Genomic DNA, 20,809 nt, shown 5'->3' on the forward strand with positions numbered 1-20,809 from the left:
GCAGCAGGCCAGTGTGCTGCATCAGTTCTGCACTGCCCACACAAACAGCTGAGTGCTGAGTTCATGCTCTTATTCTACGAGGGATGCCCTGAAAGTAACGCCTCCTGTTCTGTGATGTTGGCCCACGATGTCAGAGGAGGATGTTGGTGGAATGGCTGTAGTTTGAACCTTCCCACCAGCATTCTGTTCTGTTTCGTTGTCATATGACAGATGGCAGCAGAGGGACAGCCTGACAGAATGGCATCTGACATGGGAGTTGCATATGGAGCAAAGGGATGGAATCAAATTCCTCCATGTGCACCCAGCAACATTCATCAGTACTTGCTGAGCATTCCTGGAGACCAAGCAGTGGATGTGAGCACAGTGAGGCAGTGGATGATGCATTTCAGCAGTGGTGACGGCGGCCATGGATCCCCAGAGCTGGTGCAGACTTCTACGAGTGCAGCATGCAGGCTCTTGTTCATTGCTGGTGCAAATGCAGAGCTAATGGTGGTGACTATGTTGAAAAACAGCATTTTGCAAGCTGAGAATCTGCTCCGCCAAACAGTGCTATCTGTGGTATCTGTTGTAGTTGGTATGGAGGTAGATAGGAGGCATTACTTTTGGTGTATCTAGCTTCCAACACCAGTAAGAACTTTGTATCTTAAAGATCTCTATTGTTCCATCAAACTTTGTTGAGATTCGCAGATACAGAATTATTTGGGAGATGAACAGGAAAGAGCAGAAGGTGAGACAATGGGACTACATAGGCCTTGTCTCTTGGTAAATCAGACTAAAAGCAGAATCAATCAAATGTTCACACAGTGTTTACATAACTGAGATGAACGTGTCTCTCAGTTTAAGGGTTTTATTAAACACCCAACAGATACTGCCAGTCACAACAAGAATGAATGCAATGATCTTTAAGGTCACTTTCAGCCATTCTAAGAAAATATGATTCTTTTAGAAAATTGTACTGCGACATCTTCACAGAGATCAGGAACTAGAAAGAAGGACAGGAGGCCTGTGCAAGGATTTCATCTGAAACAGCACAGGAGGAAAAAAGATGGACCAGCAGGAATTGCATCCCATGGGCACCTAGATAGGGCAGTAGTGCTTTGGTAGCAAGGGCAGAGAACACAGTTCCACAGCAGACACCAGGACAGCGGACAGGCTGCACGCAGGGGCTGCTTTCCTTGCTGGGGACAGGCTGACCAGTGTGTATAGATACCTCTCAGCCTCTGCCTGCCTCCTTCTCACGGGAGTGCAGGAGCACCCAGAGCTGCCACTACCACGTCCCACATTCAGGACATGGTGAGCAGGAGGAGTGTGAAGCTGGAGACATTGAGCAGCTCTGCTGGAACCTCAGCAGTGAGCTACTGCGAGTTCCTCTGAGCAAAGCCCTGAGGACTGCTTCAGCTCTCAGAACGTGTTACCCATTATTCCTGTCCCCTGTGTAATTTAATCCAGATGCTTCTTCTGGCCAAATTGCTGTTTCTGGAGGCACGGCCCCTCGGGCTCCTGCATGTCACCAACATGGGTGCTGTGATGCGAGTGCTGCCAGAGCTCTGCACTCCTATGGATCGGCATTTCAGTTCAGAAAGCCATAAGAGCTGAGACAGCATTTGATGATCCACGTGGCTGGCTCCACCACTGCGTACCGAAGGGATCGCTTTTGTCAATCAAACTCATGCAGCTGCAGGGTCAAAAAACTGTTGTTCTTTTCTACCTTTGTCTCATTTGACAGCGATGTAGCACAGCTGTAAGTGAACCCCAACCGCTTTGTGCAGAGCAGGCGTTCAGTGCCTTCAAGCTGCTCCTGTCCTTCAGGTTGGATATCAGGGAAAGGCCGTGCCCCAGAGGGTGGGCATGGCACAGGCTGCCAGGGCAGCGGGCACGGCCTGAGCTGCTGGAGGACACCGCTCTCAGCCACAGGTTTGGGTTGGGGTGCTGCTGTGTGGGGCCGGGTTGGCCTCAGTGGTCGTGTGGTTGGCTTCCAGCTCAGGGTGTTATTATGTGACTCTCTGGGCATGGCACCAGCAGACTCCTGGCCCACTTTGGAGCATTTCTGGCTTTATCTTGATTTCCAGCGATTTTCCCCGTGTTCACAGAGCTAAATCCGCATCTCTTATATTTCACACGTCGTAGAGCCGAATCCACCTCCCTTATATTCAGCTCATATTCAGTTTCCCCATGTGGAAAGTGAAAGTGTTGTTTCCGCATTGAATATTGAAAAGGGAAATTGATCTAAAGAAGCTGTAGCATATTCTTAGAAATAGCTGATGTGAAAAGTAAAAATACCATGTACATATTAGTAACATATTTTAGAAATGTAGTTACTGAATTACGTGACAAATTCTTTCTCACAAAGCTGCAATAGACTTCAAATGTTCTAAATGATGTGGGTGTAGTATTCTGAACTAGGAAACATAATGTAAGGCTGTTCATTAGGCCAGCAGAAGTGAAATGCATTTAACAAACTTTCCAGGAGTCAGGGCCTTTACACAAAGCAGAGCTGTCCCACTCTGTGGGCATGTGAGGACGCCGTAGGCAGGCTCCAAGATGCTCCCCTCTGTCCTCCTCCCGAGCTTATCTCTGTGCAAGGACAACAAGCCCGTGTAAAGGGCACAAATGCGAGGGGTAATTAAACAATTAAGAGGTTCTGTTTATGTTGTAAAGCAGACATCCGAAAGTTAGGACCAGATATTTGTGAAGAAAGCAATTGTTAGAAGGCAATGAACCAATTAAGGCATTTGTGCTCGGGTGGTAAGGATTTGTGTTTACTTGGTGTTTGTGAGGCGTCGCGAAAGAGTGTGAAGCTGCAGTACTCAGCAAGCAGGGGAGCAAGAGGTGAGGGTCGGGCAGTAGGGGATGAAAGATGTAACGCTGTTTCCTATGTGCGCTCCTGCCTGCAGGAGTCCCGCCACTGCAATTGCGAATAAAATCTGCTTTATCAGAGAGCTCAGAGCGTCCTGGTAAATTATTCGGATACCGCCAACATACACAGCCCCCAAGCAGCCGTGGCACAGCATGGAGCCGCCCGCATCGAGCACCCGGCAGCGGCAGCAGCAGCCCCCTCGCGGCACGGCGCCCTTCCCGCCGCCCAACGGCCGGCCTATCGCCGCGCTGCGGAGCTCGGCGGGCGGGGCGGGGCCGGGCGCGGGGCATGGCGGCGAGGGAGGCGGCGCGGGGCCGGGCCTGCCCGCGGCGGCGGCCGCACGGAGAGGAGGAGGCGCAGCAGCAGCGAGCGGTGCTGGTGCGGAAGCTGCGGGAGAAGGTGAGGGGAGGGCGGGAGGAGGCGCGGCCGGGCGCGGGGCCCGGAGCGAGGCCCGGGGAGCGGCCCGGCCCCTCCCGCTGCCCGCAGCGCCCCGCGTCGGTCCGGGCGCGGCCGGAAGGGGAAAAGCTGTGCGGGCGGTGCGGGGCCCGAGCGCCGTGCGGGGAGTAAGGGCTGCGCGGCGGGCCGGGGGAGTTTTTGCCCGTTGGAAGTCGCCGTTCGGGGGGCGTAGCGGAAACTCTTGTCCCGTCTGAGCGCGGCAGGCAGCACGGCTTTTTTTCCGAATGGGGAACTGCTCGCGCGCTGGGCGGGCGTTAATTAACGCTGCTGGAAGTGTCTGTGCAGGGCAGGTGCGAGAGCAGAGAGACACTAAAGGCACGGCTCCTCCTGCAGGCCGTGTGGAGCTCCGTTCGTTCCCTTCGGGCTCTGCCAGCTGATTTTCCACTTATTTTGGTATTCCCGAAGCACTGCTGCTTGTGCCCGGCCAGCAGCTGTGCACAGACCTGTCTGCCCCGAGTCCCTCCCGTTCAGGCATTCTCACCATATCGGAGCTTTCCCCTCCCTTTTGTTTTTACTGTTTGCGTCTTACTTGGCTGTGTTGCAAGAAACTCGTTTTCTTGTTGATTTTCCTGAGTAGGATACTGGTGCTACAAGGAGTATTAATTGATGGCAAGCTGGATGTGAGGCCAACGGTGTGCCCTCACGGCTCAGAAAGCCAGCCAGATCCTGGGTGCATCCAAAACAGTGGGGCGAGGGAGGGGATCCTACTCCTCTGTGCTGCACTGCGAGACCCCACCTGGAGCACTGCGTCCACACGTGGACCTCAGCATAGCAGAGACATAGACCTGTTGGTAGGCGTCCAGAGGAAGGCCACAGCAATGATCTGAGGGACGGAGCACCCCCCCCCAAAAGGGCAGGCTGAGAGCTGGGGCTGAGCAGCCTGGAGAGGAGAAGGCTCTGGGGAGAGCTTTTAGTATTCAAAGGGGCCGTAAGAAAGAAGGGGACAGGCTCTTTAACAGGGTCTGTTGTGATAGGACAAGGGGAAATGGTTTCAAACGAAAAGAGGGGAGATTTAGGCTGATGTAAGGAAGAAGTTTTTTGCAGTTAGAGTGGTGAGGCACTGGAACAGGTTGCTCAGAGATGTGATGGTTGCCCCCTCCTTGGATATATTTGAGGTCAGGCTGGCTGGGGCTCTGAGCAGCCTGACCTAGCAGCGGGTGTCCCCGTTCAATGCGGGGGGGTTTGATGAGATGACCTTTAAAGATCCCTTCCAACTCAAACAATTCTGTGATTCACAGTGAGCTTACTGTTACTGAGGCATACTGAACCACTTGGTAAGTTTTCTTTTCCAGGCTCGTAATGAAGCGTGATTTAAGAAGGATTTGTCATTGAATTTTGGTGTTGGCCCACTTTCTGGATGTAATATGGTTTGCTGAGATTTGAACGGTGTAATCTTCAGTCTGACAGATACAGTTGGCCTGGCATGGCATCTGTGTCTGTCTCATCGTTCTGCATGTCATCACTGTCTCAGGATGAGCAGTTAGCACTATGCATAACATAAACCCTTCCTCACTTTCTTTAGTATTAGATAAAGTGAAGCTTCCATGTATGATAATGACTTCTTTCCATGTCAGTAGTGCTGTGAAAAGTGCTGGGCTCCCTCTGTAAAGGCTTAGAGAAAAGCTAACGCAAGAGGAGCTGAGTCTGTTAGAAGCTTCATTTCCCTCATCCTAATTCTGTTTCCATCTCAGCTGCTGCAGTATCGGAGCTGGTGTCGTGAGCTGGAGCAGCGACTTGAAGCAGGAGGGGTGAGTGTGCAGGTATGTGGCATTTGTTAACTCAGATTAAAGGCTCCTCAAAGCAATAAAAACCTTGTTTTCCTGATGTGAAGGTTCAAAGAAGTACTTCAGTATTTTGCCTTCCAGTATTTTGTCCAGTAGCCATTCATAGAGCAGCCTTTAGTCCTGGAAATGCCAGACCAGAAAACCTTATCAAGAAGAACGTTAACTCTGTGAAGGAGTGTTTTGTTGCTGGAGTAATGCTTATGCTGGCTCTCAGGAGAGGGCTATACTGCTTCTTACATGATGGCTGTCTGAATAAGGATTGAAACACAGCATCTTAGAAGGCAATGTAAACCCAGGAAACAAAGAGTAGGGGAGGATGTATTCCCAAGCTTCAAGTCTAAGTGAGCACTCTTGGTTGTGAGCTGAAGATACCCAGCTGTGAGAGTGGGAAACTGAGGAGAGCTACTGACATGGGGTGGTGCTCTACGCTTCCCTTCCTCCCTGTAGTCGTGATGCCTGGAAGAAGTCATGAGCTCCTGAGATACCAAACAAATGAAGGGGAAAGCAGTGGATGATAACAGCAGTGAAGGGAACACAAGAATTTGATTAAACCTTTCCTTTCTTAAGGGATCCCTTTCAGACAGATGGGAAACCACTGAACACCGTGCCCTGGAGAAAGCTCTCCTCCGGTTAGAAGAAGAGCAGCAAAGGTAAAAGGAAAGAGCAGTACCTCATTCTTGGCGTCCTGGATCCTTGTGGAAGTGAGATAAAACCTCTTAAGTCCTACCTCATCTTCTCAAGGGAAGCAGCTGGACAGTCCGTTTTGAAAGGAGGAAGGCCCACAGTCTGTATCTTTGGAGTGAGGGTTGGTTGTATGACCTCCAAAGGTCCCTCTCCACCCTAAATTTTGCTATGATTCAGTAGATGAGATATGCTCTGCTTTACATTGGGAATCAAACCATAACATCCGACAGATTTCATAGAGCAGGTGTTTTCCTATTTAGTTTGGAGTTTTGTTTTATCTGACAAGCATTTGGCACCACAGAAATCTTCTGTCATATGCTTCTCTTTCTCCTTCAGTCACAGAGATAAATTGTGTGTGGTATAAAATATGTGTGTGCTGTGTTGCCTAAGTTGCAGAGTAAGGTGGAGGAAGCACAACTCCTACTTTTGTCCAAAAACTGAGCTCTGTGCTTGTTCACTGGACAGTTGTTCTTCCAATTTTGTTCATGAAGAATTTCCTGAGGGAGACACTAGGCTGTGGCCCCACAGTAATTGGCCTGCAGTGCTTTATGCTCCTTACAATGAGCATGGCTTAAAGCCTTCTTGAGGGCTGCGGATACACTGCACTGAACTCATTGAACTGAATAAAAGTTCACTTTTAAGTCCAGAGCTTCATTTAAAGCTGTTTCACACACGTGTATGGCCTTGGTTTTGTGGCGTGCAGTTTGCTGGATCAACAAAGTGAAGTTTTTACTGCAGGCCCTCATGTATTGGGCAAGAACAGAGAGAGGCTTAAAAAGAAGTGGGCAAAAGTAGGAACAGTATTGCAAGGGAAAGGATGTGGAAGCAGAGATAACAGTAGTGGTATGAAGGCAGTCAGGACAGTGGTGCATTCAGCAGGATCTTGTCCACTTCATTGTCATGACAAGTGACCAGCTGGAGCATAGGGAAGGCAAGAGCTTAACCTGTGAGGAAGGGGAGACTGACACTGTAAATGGAAATGAGGGCTTAATGCAAGAAAAAACAGATGGGTTTGCCATAGCAGAGACGTCTTTGTTATTCCTAGAAAGCACTGATACTGTTTCCTTGAAAAGAAAGTCATTGTTTATGGAACTGGAAAAGCACAGGCGTGCTACCTGTAGTAGTCATTCAGTCAGCTCATTGCTATTTCTCCCTTTCCAAGGTGTGAGAACCTGGCAAAAGTGAACACCCTCCTGCGGGAACACCTAGATAAAGCAAATGAGGTGAATTTAGCCCTTAAAGAAGATGTTGGAAAACTGACAGCAGATTGGATGAGGGCCCGAGAGGAGCTGGATTTGAAGGAGAGTGAATGGCGCAGTGAGCGTGAGGTAAGGATAGGCTGTAGGAATGCCAATGTAGTGCCAGACTCAAACGAGAATATGGTTGTGGTTAGCAGAATGCAACTGTGGGATGGAGGGCTGTCAGCAGAGGTGGTGGTGGAAGATACTCACCGGCTGCAATGATGCTGCGGCCTTAAAGGCAAGGACTTGCTGTTGCTGTACACTGTAGGCCAGTCACACGTGGACTCTTCATTTATGTATTTATTTTACACTTCTGAAATTTCAGCTGTGAAGAACAGAGAGGTCTGTATGTTTTCGGGTTCAAAAGAGGGACAAGACAAGCATTCCTTAACAGCAGCCTTTGGCAAGCAAATGGAGGAGTTTTTGTTCTTCCTTTACCAAGAATGTTAGATATCTCTGCAGAACAAGATAAGGAATCCTGATCAGTGTGCATTGTTGATAGCCACTGCATCAGGAGAGGTGGGAACATCTTTGAATTCAGCTAGCAGGTTTACTGAGGATGTTTGTGCAGTGCCTTTTCAGTCCTTGATGCTTCTGTGGGAGTTATTAAATGTGTTCTAATGATGATGGCTGTACACTCAGATCTAGAATGTGCAGTGACAGGGAAGCCTGAGTTGCTGTTCCTTTTTGTCTTTGTGTATTTAGTTTCATGAGAGCTATTTAAGGGGTGAACATAACCGTCTTCTGAGCCTCTGGCGGCAGGTGCTGACCTTCCGCCGTCATTTCCTGGAAATGAAGACTGCCACTGACAGGTGAGGAGAAATTAAGAACAAATATCCTGGAGAGCAAAATGTAGCTTCTCTTCTGTTCACACCTGCTTTTTGTACTGTGATCTTCCTTCAGTTACAGCTAATAATACATTTCTCCTTTGATAACTTAAAGTAATTCCATAAAGCGTGCTTTGGACCTGTTGCCACCTGTGTGACCAGGGCTGTTGGATTTGAGGATCTCTTGAGGTCTCTTCTAACACCTGTGATTCTGTGTTTCAAGGATTGTTCTTACAGTACCTTCCTGAAGCATTTATTATGGGCATATTTTCATATGCCTCTTAGCAGTCCAGTTGGTGATGGTCACTTAATGATGAGATGCTAGTTATAGGATCTGTGGATCTTAGTGAAGTTTCTTATATATATTAATGATAATTACAGTATTTTTAATAAGATGCTACAAGAGCAGCAATTTATAAGAGTGATTAGAAGTTCTTGAAGCCTTCCTACTATGGTATGCATTTATTCTGAGGAGAAAATAAACACAAATTAACAAAATAAACAAATAAACAAAAATTCCACAGCTCTATAGATATTCATCTGACCTTCTGAGATTAGCATATGATTTGTCCCTAACAAAGGTACAGTCTGTTGCCTGATTTTGTACTTGGAAAGTGTTCTGACTGCTAAAAATTACACTGTGAACATTAGTTTTTTCTTTATTCTTCCTCAGAGATTTGTCAGAGCTGAAGGCAGAGCAAATGAGACTCTCTGGATCCATACTTGTGAGCTGCTTCCGTCTGAACTCTGGCCTACAGCGCTGGGAGCCTGTCACTTTGGGTAGGCACGTCCCAAAGGATCAAGCACAGCAACAAGTGGAAAGGGAAATGGACCAGAAGGCTTTGGAAGTGATGTGCTCTCAAGTCAATGGGGACCAGGAGAAGAAAGAGCTTCAAGATAGGTTAATATACCTGAGACTTTATTTTTGCTCCTGACGTCTTTTGTGAGTGCTGATCCATGCTCAGAACACACCTGTTTGTTATATATTTGCATAACCTCGTTTATGCCCAGTGTAAAAGTTCTGGTGGAAGCTCTTCTGAGGAGGAAGACAGGAAGAAAGATTGTATATTGTAATGTAATTGCTATTACTGATTCTTACTGAGAAATTCAGAGTAGTATAAAGCTTTTTTGCTGTCCAGGGCTGTGCTCAAGCATATGGGAGGAGTTTGCACAGGGTAGTTGTAAGCAATATGGCACCTCTGTACTGATGTTTCCTTGGAAGACTGAGTGCAGAGTCCTTTGGGCCGAGCAGTGCCTTTCTGCAATGCACAGCATGTTAGCATGTAGAGATCAAGGCTGTCTTTGCTGTGTTTTCTGGGCTGAACCTTTTCTGCTGTGCTTTTGGGAGCTGCTTATCTTTTTTAACATGTGGTGTGCGATGCTTTTGGAATGGCATGTGGACCTTTTCTTCTCAGGGTGATGGAGCTCTCAGCCTTGCTTGTACAGTCTCAGAAGCAAAATGAGGAGAAAGAGAAGACCGTGAAAACACTTAACGACACTTTGGAGATGCTAGTATGTTTTACCTTTATCTGAGAAGTGGCCCAGTGTCTGCTTGGTTTGAGTAATTTGTTCTTTAGCCTTAGCATAGAGAGGTGTGGCTTCCTCAAGAGGAAGAATAGTTAGGATGTGAACTATGGGGAAAAATCAGGAACATCACCAAGATAACTGTTGTGTGTTTGGCACGTGTGGGGTCCATCCAGGTGCAGGCAATGGCAGGAGAGCTGTAGACATTTTGGATGTCTTAAGGGGTTTCCATTCATGCAATTTTGATTCAGACTTTAAGTTCGTAGTGGTCAAAATGACTTGGAATTGACAGCTTAACTGTCTGTGAAAGCAAATTGCTGCTCTTTCTCTTCTTAGTTTTAGCAAAGAAGAAATTGAATAGTAAGGAAAGTTATATACTTGAAGCTCTAGGGCTTGTCAGTATGACAGTGCTGATGAAGATGCAAATGCTTCAGAAGGGAGCAGCTCTTCCTTCTCCACTCTTATTCTATTCTCAGGAAGCAAGTCGGCTAGAGGTAGAATACGAAGCTTCATTAACTAAAAATGCCAAAGAAGAGAATCTTGCCCTTCAGAAGCTAATCAGAGAGATAACTGAGGTGAGTACATTTTTGAGTTCACATCCTTACAGATTTGATTTTGAAGTACTTGATGAAGGAAAGAGAGAAGCACAGGGAATAAAATCACGTGTTTTGCACTGCTCCTGGCCGTTTAATTTTTGTGTCATTTTCCTGACATGAAACCTGTTACAACTTCACAGTAAGCTCTCCTGTGACTCTTCACCTGAGCTCCTAGGAGTTTCAATAGCTTTGCCTTCACTGTCATGTTAAGGTCTCTCCCGAACTGTGCTTTCTTAGTTGGCTACTTGACATTTCTACTCCAGTGTTGCTTGGAGGCTTCCCAAACCCTCCGTGAGCAATAACCATGTTGTTCTTCAGATTTTTGTGAAAGGTCACTGACTCAATCAATGCATTTGCCAGCTTTGCTACTTCACTCTGTCTTCACTGACCATTATCATCACAGAATCTTAACTGTTCCAACTGGTTAGTGGTAGGTTTAACTGACTCCAAATCTTCACTCCGTACAGGAGGTTTAATCATCAGATCTTTTACACTGCCTCACACAAAGTCAGTTCTTATTTAATCATTTTTTCCTTTTTTGCTTCTGCTCGGAGCAATTATAAACATTAGCTATTTCATTACTGTTTTCCAGTATTCATCAGCTGCCTTCTTCTCTGGGCAGTGTTAATGGTTCTTTTCATTGCTGTTTCCAGTGTTGATTTGGTGCTTGTATATGTGGCTTTGAGAAGCCAAAAGACAACCAAATAATTCCTGAGAGCTTCAAGAAACTAAGCATTCAAGCAGCTTCTATCCACTTCATATTGGTTTCTTCTCTTCTTGTTTATAGTAGCTCTGCTTAGAAGTCCCTGCAGTACTTGTAGTTGGGACAAAACTTATTTAATCTCTGAAGGAATGAGTGAATTAAGTCTTTAACAACTCTAGGGTGAAGTGGGGGAAAACGGGAAAAATAGATGAAGGAAAACAAAATAGTATGAGCAAAGAATAACAGCTTGATATGGGCTTTCAGGTGGTGTTAGATGACAGTGACAGCACAGTCAGCATTGTCCATACTGACAGTTCCCAGCGTCCAGAGTCTAGCAGCGTCCTCTCTTGTCTGAGCTCCCTTGATGCAGAGCAAGCCTTTGTGTTGGTTCAGGAAACACTGGCAAGGAGGCAAAGAGCAACACAGGTGAGAATTCCTGATAGCCTTCACCACTGGCCACAGTCACTAATGCCTCACCTGGCTTCAGACCTTTTCATTTGCTTACCAGTTTCTTTCTAGCCATCATCCCACTCTTGCTCTGTATGGCCTTGCCAGTCTCACCAACAGTGTGTTCTGCTGCTTTTCTCTCCTGATCTCCTTCCCCTCATCACAGCTTTTGCTTTCAGGTGAGATGTCTCTCTGCTTGCTTCTCCTCCCAGCTACTGTATTTGAAGCCATCTTCCCTGCTCGTTATTGCCTGTTTCTGCTATTTCCCTCTCCATCCTTACAGGCCCTAAAAGAAGAGCTTTCTGCCAGGCAAGACTCCATCAATTTTCTGCAGCACCAGCACAGACAGCTGGAAGAGAAGTGCGAGAAGCTGCAGCAAAGGCTTGAGCAACTGGAGGAGGAAAACAAGATGTCTAGCAGCCACCAGCAGCACCTCGAGTCTCTGGTCCAGGCACTCAAGAAGTAAGTGTTTCATCCTTCTATGTTCTAAAGGTGATCTACTTTCAGCTCTAAGATTTCAGAGGTATTATGGGCAAAGAATTCTCCTATGCCCTATTAACAGCCTCGTGTCACTGCTTTCCATGCTGTACTGTCTCGTCGTACTCTGCTTTCCACAACTCCATCCTAGAATGGTGAAAATGGGATGAATGAGTATGCAGATCACCTCCTTCTTCTTCCTTGTCTCTGCAGTGACTGTGAAAACCTTGAGAAAACCAGGGGAGAGCTCCAGCAAAAGCTGGAGTTCAGTGAGCAAGAAGCCTCACATCTGCGTCGGAGTAACACTGAGCTGCAGCTGAAGGAAGATTCCGCCCAAGGGGAAAAGGTGGAGCAGCAGCTGGCAGTGGAGAGAGCACATCATGACCATGAGATGCTGTGAGTGTTAAAAGCTTTCTCTGGGCAGGGGTGAGCACTGCTAGATCTTAGATCTCTACACACTGCAAAGGAAAAATGTTGTCTATTCATTGTAGCATAGAGCTGTGAGGGAGTACATAGGCAGGGCTGGGTACCTACTGGCATCTGCATAGCTGCCTCCTTGTCTTTTTTTATATTCCTTTAAAAAATGACTTCAGACCTGAACGGAGTATTTATGACAGTCATCAACTGAAACAGATCATTCAGACTGGATTTAAGGAAAGAAATCAAACCATTATGATGATCATGCAGTAGAACAAATTACTCAGAGATGTTGTTTAGATGCCACCCTTGGGAATTTGTAAGATGCATCAGGATAGAGCCTTAATCAATCTGGACTGATCCCATAGTGATCCTGCTTTGAGCTCAAGATTGGGCTGGCATCCTCCTGGGGTCCCTTCCAACCTGAATCATTGATCCTATGATTATTGGATTGGAAATTAATATGCATCTTCTCCCAAAATAGATTGCAAGCTCTTTAATTGCTGAAGGTGAGAACAATTTTGAAAAGTATATTTTACCCGAAGATCAGCTTTGCTGTCTTATCCACTGTATCAAAAAGGAGAGCTAACAACAAGAAGCTGCTAGGTTAAGAATATCCAAACTTTTTGGAAATGTTCTGTGACTTTTTTGAAAGCTTGTTCTGCTTTCTCAGTGATGAATGTTTCAAAGAGCAATACAGCTTTAGTTAAAACATTCCAGTGTTTTCTACAGGTAAATAAAAAGTTAGTGAAAATCCTTTAAACTGCTATATTTAGTGTACAATATGTAGTCTTTGTTTTGCAAACATTAATGTTTTTGGCATTAAAAACCTGTTGCCTTTCCCCTTCTCTCAAGTCTGAAGGACTTGGCTGCACTTGAAGCAAAGCATTCGTTGTTACAGAGTGAATTGATAGCAACAAGGGAGAAGCTGGAGGAATCTCACCTTCAGAGGGATCTGCTGCAGCAAGAGAAACATGAGCTTACAGTGGCACTGGAAAAGGTATGGACAACTTATTCCTAAGTAACACTTGGGAAGTGTTAGTGAGATGGAGTTCTTACAGCAAGATCACAGCAAGTGCTGTTTCAGAGAAAATAGCATTATCCTTGTTGGATGATGCTGTGATCAGCACAGGCTCTGTGGTGGAGTTAGTCCCCACGTGCTTGTTGGGAAGATCTAACTGGTGATGTGTCAAGTATGTCAGAGACACAAAGGAGATCTGGAGTTGCTGCCTGGAGTCAAAGCAATTCCTGTCTTTGTTCTCATGTTGCTGTTTTGTCTCTTCAGGCAGAGAAATCAGTAGCAGCATTGACAGGGGCTCAGAATAAGTTGAATTCTGAAATAGCTGATGTACGTGTTGCTGCAGCAAAGATGAGCAGTATTAACGAAGCTCTTGCATTGGATAAAGTGGAACTGAACAAACTTGTGTTGCAGGTGAGCAGAGTTTCCAACAATGCAAGGCGTTCGCCTCCAGCTGCTCGATTCTTTTCAGACTTTGTGCCTTCAGACAGTATGACTGGCTGAATAAGAAGATGTTCATTTTTCTGTCCAAGCCAAATCTTCTACAGTCCTTAACTCTGTTTTGTTTTCTCTGTGCATCTGTGATCGTAGCTGGAACAAGAGAATGAACTTCTGTCAGATAAAGTGAATGAGATGGAGAGGGCAAAGGTCTCTGAACAGGAGAAGGTGACCTTGTATAAAAGAACAAATGAAGAGCTTTGTGCTGAGAAATCCCACCTGGAGGAGCTGCTGAAGAAAGCGGAGGAGCAACAGGAAGGGCTGCAGATGCAACTGAGAGTACTGGCAGAGGAAAAGGCAGAAACCCAGGAGAAACTCAACCAGGTGAGGTCAGCAGTCTGGTTCTTCTGGGTGGGCATTTGTCTGCTTGGCTCAAGAAAGCTGCGTCTGCTTGGTTCTGCAGTTCTTTAATCAACAAGGTGCTTGGTAGTACTGGAGGTCAGAAGGCTCTGTTTACTTGCTTTTGGAAAGGGGTTGATGGCTTGCAGGGACTTCAGTCCTTCACAATTACACTTTCCTTCATTTCTACAGATTATTTTGATCCACTTGTCTGCATTAGTCCCTTTTCTGTTTTTTTTATAAGCTCCAGGGATATAACTGTTGTTGTCCAGGCATCTGAGTGAGGCTATCACTGTTATTGGTGGCAAAACAAGCAAACATTGAAGCTCTTCATTTTTTTCTGAAGCAAGAAGGGGCTGCACGCTTCCATTTATATTTTTTATTGTGAAGTCCACCGCTTTCAGAACTTAATTTGTTCAAACTTGGGGAGCAGGACGGAGCTGCAAGTCAATGTCTGCTGCCTTGTACTGCTAAGAAAGGGGTTGGCATCTTGCTTGTACTGCTGAAATTATATCTTAAGACATAAATGTAACTTTGAATTGTTAGAGTGTTGTTAGGGTTTGAGGAAGATGAGAAGTGGATGAACAGACAAGTTTCTCTGTTCATAGTTTTCTCTGGACTGACTGTTTTTGGTATACTGGAGAGAAAGCTTGGGAGAATCATCACTGGGGAGGTTTCTGTCATTTTAATGACAGTTTTGTAATGTGCAGTCATGGGTAGTGGGGGATAACAGAGGAAAATGTTAGTTTTCTCATGATCTGTTCTGTATTAGATAGACTTTAGGTATGAGGTAAGTTAGCAAATACAAAGCAGAGATGGTACAGTGTAGAAAATAGCTTAAAAATCATGGTTAATCTCCAAGCTTCATTACCAGCAATGTATATTAGGCAACTTTATTTTAATGTAAGCCAAATGAATAGTATGGCAATGAATTTCTGTACACAATCTCTTCAGCCGTGTCAGCCCCATAGATTGCTAGATGACAAAACTCACCAGTGCTTCCCTGCCTCATGGCATCCAGCTGCTATACATACTAAATTAAGTGCGACTTTGTGGGATTTTTAGTTGTTTTGTTGGTGTTTTGTTTTGTTTTTTGAGTTTTTTTTAAGGAGAAACCATTTTTAGTTTCGTCCTCTTCATCCAGCAAAGTTGTATTTGCTCAGAGTTAACATTTACAGCATGATAGGGATTCTGAGAGAATTTAGTTTGCAAGGTAGCAGTTCTGGAAGACGTGGGATTTTTACATGAAGACACATAATCTGGGGTCTGTATGTTTGTCCTCAGGTAGCTGTCTGGGCTCAGCCAACCCTGTGTGGCCCTACGTATCACTTCCAAGTCTCAGTGCCTTTTGGCAGCCCGGAGTGCTGGTGCTGTGTACAGCAGATGCCCTTAGGCTTTCAACCCACACTGCAGGAATTCTTTCTCCTCTGACTGATTCAGAAGTGACACTGGTTGGCTCTGAGCACGTATTCAGAGAAATGACCAGAAATATATTTTATCCTGCTTTCAGGTTTACCGCCAGCAAGAGGCAGCCAGCAGTGGTTTGGAGCGGTTGCGCCAGCAGTCCTCTCGCCAAGAGGATGCAGTGGCCAAGGTGTCCAAAGAGAAGGAATTCCTGGTGCATGAGAAGGCTGCCCTTGAGGTGCGACTGGCAGCTGTGGAACGGGACAGACAAGGCCTTTCAGAGCAGCTGGCAGAGGCCAGGTAAAGGCAGGGAGGAGGCCCTAGACAGGACATTATTTAATGTCTGTAATTACAAAGGTGGTAATCATTACACCAGGATTTATTGCATCCTGTACGCTTTCCAGATGGCTTTACCTTCCTTAGGCTGAAAATTGAATAATCTTGAGCAAAATCTTGAGGGGGGAGGAAGAAAATGTATCATGAAGTGTGTTATTTTTGTGACAGCTAAAGCTAACACAGTCCTAGGCTCGTTCGTGCCCCCTTGCACATCACTTTAGACTTTAGCATGAAGTCTAAAGCAAGCCAATCCGATTCCTCCATATCTGCTACCCTGGCTCTGCATTGGGAAATAACTCTGCCATGCCTTCTTTGCTTGCATCCAGATGTTTAGCAGAGCCTGAGACTTCTCTCTCTTTTTTTTCTTGTTCTGCACATTTCAACAAAGATATTTAGCATTCAAGACTACTGACATCCTGAGTAGGACAACAGCATTTAGAGTGAAGCTAAAGGCTTATGCTGAAGATCTTGAGGGCGTTATGCTTCTAATCTAACTCTTGTTAACTGTGTGCAGGACCTAGGTTTAGTTACATGGGCAGCAGGGAAGTTTATTCTGAATCCTTGGCAGTCCTTGGGATTTCTTGTTCACCATTGGGTCCTCTGTACCTTACCACGTGGCCTCCAGAGATGGCCATCATGGAGATGTTATGCAGGAAGGAGCAAGGCTCTGTCCTTGTGCTGTCTCAGGCTGCTAAGATCGTGTGACAAATCCTTTGTTTAGCCAAAGAAATGCACTGAGATGTTTGTCCTTCCTCCTTGGTGGTTTTTAGAAGATTCCTGAACTACAGCTACACAAATGATATTTTAGAGATTGTCACATGCCTGGCCTTTTACACTTGGCTGTTCCAGTGTGTGTTGATATCAGGGCTGACAAATGCTTTTTCAACACTGATTCTTGAGAGCTGCTGCTTCTGATCTCCAGCTTCTCTTATTCAATCCAACTGAATTGTTTGGTCAGATTGGCTGTACTGCTTGTCTGCAGCTTTTATTGCTGGTTCAACTTCCAGAGGAGAGTGCAGCCAAAGCTGCAGGGTGCAATATGGAGAATTTTGAATTCGAGCTCTGCAGTAACACTGATGTTGTTTTCCATGTTTTATCAGTGCACAGGTGAATGGAGGACAGTCACTGTTTGTATGTGTCTATTCTGCCAGAACAGAGAGATTGCAGTAGATCCTTTCTAACTGAACATCTTTATTAAGATCTTTATTAAGATGGTCAGTTGGTTTTTTTTGGGTTTTTTTTTTTTTCAGTGACAGCATCAGTAAAGAAGAAGAGATGCATTAGTTATAAAGAACCTTTGGCAATAGATAAAAGCATTCCCCAGAAGAATAAGCAGTTAGTCTCACTGGATGATGTTCTTAAGCCTTTTGCTGTCCCAGTTTTGGACTCTTATCTTTTAGAGGCTGACTTCTGTTTATCTTTCGAGTGTAGTACATTGAATTTATACTGCTGGATGTTGGCATGATCAGACACTTTCTATTGTACATTGAAGTAATCAAATGCTACTTTGCTGGGGTTTATTGCTTTATCACCCACAGCATGCCTCTTTACCTTTAATGATATCATCTTAATTCCATCCCTGTACTAATGAAATAGTGCTGTGTATTGTAAGATACTGGCACTCAGAACAGTGTATTGGAGCAGAGAAGTAACTTCTCTGAAGCTTCTGATTCGAAAATCCTGCGTGTCACTCATAGCAGCTTGTTGAAGTCTGTGTATGTAGCAGTTTGTATCTGCAGTACCACATCTTCCATCTTAAAGAATGATGAACTGTTGGGGCTACTGAATGCTTAGTTAGTAACACTCAGTGAAAAACAGTAAGTTTCTCTTGAACTGTTAGCAGTTTGAACTGAAGGATTATTTCTTATCTCTCCTTTCAGATGGTGCTTCAGCTGTTAGAATTCTTAGAAATGCAGCTACAAGCATGAGAGGTTACTCTGTCATCTGGTGTATCCCTTTTAAATATAGGGAGTCTGGAAAATTACCTGCATATGCCTATGCTATGAACAGCATAAACAGTCACTAGCGAGCCAGGAAAATGCTTTTTTTTGCTGTGTCTCCCTTCTACCTCATCCCACAGAACAAGTCTGAAGTGCCAGTGAGATCAGAGCTGTGAGCAGAGGATGAGGCTTTTAATTTTTAACACAGCTACCTGTTTGTTACAGAAAGCAACTTAAGATTTAGCTATTGAGATCAAATTAGGCTGTATTTTCTGTATTATGCTAGGTTGTAAGTAAAATCTGGAGGGGCCCACATTCCTATTTTAAATGGCAGAAATGTTTTTTGTCCATGAATTTCTACACAACCCATTTTCCACATTCAGATGTTGGGATCCTGAACCAGTTCTCACTGGAATAATTCCGTGTGGATGTGGATCAGGAGCAAGAATCTCATTTCTTTCCATGTTTATGACATGTAGGTCAGTGAAGGACACCCTGGAATCCAGCTTGTTTGAGGCTCAGCAGCACTCATCTCACTTGGAGATCACCAAGAGTCAGCTTGAAATCCAACTTCATACAATCATTCAGGCTAAGGAAGTGATACAAGGTGAGAGCCTGATGTACTTTATATCTGGTGTGCATCTGCAGTGCAATGCTGAGGGATGAAGAAAATGCAGAGAGAGCCCTTTTGCTCTGAAATTAAAATGGTGTAAGGCTAGCAAATTCAGAATAGTTTCCATAGGCATTGCTTTTCTCGCCTTTTGCCATGTTTGCAGGGGAGGTGATGTGTCTTCGGTGTGAGCTGGAAACAGAGAGATCTCTAATGAAGCAGGAACGGGAAAACATGGCACAACAGCTCATTCAGATGGAACAGCAGCATAACAATGCCCTGAAACTTCAGCAAACTGATCATGAAGTGGAAATAAACAAACTCCTACAAGACCTGGTAGGAAACAATGTGTTTTTAATTCTTTAAGCGAGCTCTGTGGGATTGCTTTTGCATAATTGTTGCCTGAGTGTGAGAAATGGCAGTAATTATCAGCTGTCAGAAGCCACGCACTGCTAGGCCAGGCAGTAGAGCCAGTGGCTCATGCTTGAAGGCGTGTGAGGGCCCACATGATTTTGTTGGGATGGTAAATGCAGCCACAGATTTGTTGTGGGCCTAAGACAAATTGAACAGAATGTTGGGTGAACTCCACCCAAAACCACAGTGAAGTGGTAGGATCTCACTGGACTCCTGTCTGCTATGAAGTAGACTCACAACATTCCTGCCAGCTTTTATCATTTTGTGATTGGCAGAGGTGTTACTCTTGGACTTAAAGCATGTGGAACAGGCTGCTTGTTCCTGTAGTGCAATTCACAGCCTGTCTTGTGAGTAGGGCATCGGGATACTGGCCTTTTTCTCACCCTACAGTCAGTCTGCATCTTTTCAGTGATTACAACGATGTTGAATCCTGAAAATAGAAATAGAGATAAATCCGGAGATGATTGGGAACAGGTGGCCATCAGAGAGGGGAACTTAACATCTTTTCTTTTTCTTGCTGACCTGCTCTTTTATGTTCTTTGATAGGGCACAAGGCAGCTACAGTGTGCTGTTCAAGTGGAGTTATGTGGGAAGGGTGAGGATTTACATGTTCCACATGTTACGTGAGATTTCATCTTGAGGTCTTTTCCTTCACTCATCAGGCAAGTGAACGGGAAGGGCGCCATGTAGAGCTACAGGAGATGCTGGAGCTCTGGGAAAAGGAGAAAGCAGAGACAGAAGGACAGCATGAGAAGAAGCTGTTTCATATGAAGGAGAAAGTTGCTACCATGCAAGCTCAACAAGAAGAGGAACGAACTAGAGTTGAAAGTGCCAATCAAGAGGTAAATATGAAAGCAGAATTTGTGTTTTTTACTCATCTGTGTCACTTGCCTACAGTTCTCTTGGCACTGCATGTCTGGGTAGAGATGTCTCTTGGATGCCCTTCTGTAAAAAGGATGCCTTAGGAATCATGAGGCCTCCGTGCCATGAAGGATAATGCCTTTAACACAGAGTGTTAAGAAGGCCAGGAAGTCCACTGAAGGCCTGCAGATATTGTGAACACCATAATCATGTCCCACAGTGGTGAGCTGAAGGAAGCCATGTGTACAAAAAGGACAGAACTATGGGAGCTAGCTGGGCGTCAGGATGTGAGGGCATGCCTTGTATGTCCCTGTTTTCCTGAAGTGTTTTCTACTTTGAATTGTGTAAAGTGGAATGCATGCAGGACTGTCTTGGGCAGTAGGAATGAAATATTTCTGAGCACTGTATATATAACAAGTGGCCTCTCAAGTTTTTCTTTCAGAAGTCACTTGCTGGTAAACTGTTTTGTGCCTAGATCTTGTGTGCCAAAGCAAACCTGTCATGCACTGAGAGTCCTCCTGTGTTCTACCCAGATTCCTTCTTAAGCAGACTGCCTAGAATGGCAGTAGCCCCATTTGTGTCTGCCAGTACCGGGGTGATAGGACCAGCTCTCAGAGGTGACAATATGCATCTCAAAACTGGAATGTTCACCAAGCCCCACTTACAATACATGATTTTTCTGAAGAAGCTACTTCCTTCGTTCTCCTACAGGCTTGTGTGTTCTTTACTGCTGAGTGCGTGCAAAGGCATGCATTAAAAGACAAACTAGACATAACAGAAGACAAGGAAAATGCCATCACCACCACTGGGAAAGTGCCATGCATTTTCCTGTTAGGTGATTTTTTCTTATTAGGTGATTCAGGTGAGGGTTCAGTCCCAAATGGCCCATGTTTATGCTACCCACATGACTTTGAAATCTGTGCCACCACATGGACCTAAGGGATGAGCATCATATTGCTCTGAGACTGTGTGAGCCCATCAGCCTTCAAATCACTGAAGGACGTGCAAATTTCTTCTGTGGAGATTCGACCTGTCATCTCTGTATTTCTGTGCAGATCTTGACGGAAAAGGAGAATGAGAAGAAAGCTTTATTAGAGATGCTACTCCAAACTCAGGGAGAACTAACAGCAGCCTGCCATCAGCTTGAGCAACTCAGGCAGGAGGTAAAAGAGCAGCAGGAGTATGAGCAGGTAAGTCTCACTAGTAGGCCAGGTAGAAAGTTCAAGCAGTTGGTGACTGAGCATAAGCTCAGAGAGGGGCTGCTACAGCCAGGTTACAGGATGAAAGGCAACAATGAGGAAAAGGATCACAAGTCTTGGAGCACTGAAAGCACAGAGCCTGGTAAGCAAAAGGAAGGATGAGTTGCAACAGAAATA

General features: G+C 45.3%; 1 protein-coding gene across 1 annotated transcript in view; it reads left to right on the plus strand.

Annotated features, from left to right (window-relative positions):
• The first annotated feature begins 3,145 nt into the window (after positions 1 to 3,145).
• Positions 3,146 to 20,809, plus strand: part of CEP250 (centrosomal protein 250) — a 33,348-nt gene continuing 15,684 nt past the window's right edge. Inside the window, exons 1-19 of the mRNA XM_048962901.1 lie at positions 3,146 to 3,256; positions 5,005 to 5,073; positions 5,665 to 5,747; positions 6,944 to 7,109; positions 7,728 to 7,834; positions 8,523 to 8,750; positions 9,265 to 9,361; positions 9,850 to 9,948; positions 10,937 to 11,098; positions 11,403 to 11,581; positions 11,810 to 11,992; positions 12,869 to 13,013; positions 13,299 to 13,445; positions 13,623 to 13,853; positions 15,379 to 15,572; positions 18,028 to 18,155; positions 18,325 to 18,494; positions 19,235 to 19,414; positions 20,489 to 20,623. Of these exons, the coding sequence (XP_048818858.1) occupies positions 3,146 to 3,256; positions 5,005 to 5,073; positions 5,665 to 5,747; positions 6,944 to 7,109; positions 7,728 to 7,834; positions 8,523 to 8,750; positions 9,265 to 9,361; positions 9,850 to 9,948; positions 10,937 to 11,098; positions 11,403 to 11,581; positions 11,810 to 11,992; positions 12,869 to 13,013; positions 13,299 to 13,445; positions 13,623 to 13,853; positions 15,379 to 15,572; positions 18,028 to 18,155; positions 18,325 to 18,494; positions 19,235 to 19,414; positions 20,489 to 20,623 (2,814 nt within the window). The remainder of the gene's footprint in view (positions 3,257 to 5,004; positions 5,074 to 5,664; positions 5,748 to 6,943; positions 7,110 to 7,727; positions 7,835 to 8,522; positions 8,751 to 9,264; positions 9,362 to 9,849; positions 9,949 to 10,936; positions 11,099 to 11,402; positions 11,582 to 11,809; positions 11,993 to 12,868; positions 13,014 to 13,298; positions 13,446 to 13,622; positions 13,854 to 15,378; positions 15,573 to 18,027; positions 18,156 to 18,324; positions 18,495 to 19,234; positions 19,415 to 20,488; positions 20,624 to 20,809) is intronic.

This window comes from Lagopus muta, chromosome 16 (assembly GCF_023343835.1).
Source record: "Lagopus muta isolate bLagMut1 chromosome 16, bLagMut1 primary, whole genome shotgun sequence".
Lineage (NCBI taxonomy): Eukaryota > Metazoa > Chordata > Aves > Galliformes > Phasianidae > Lagopus > Lagopus muta.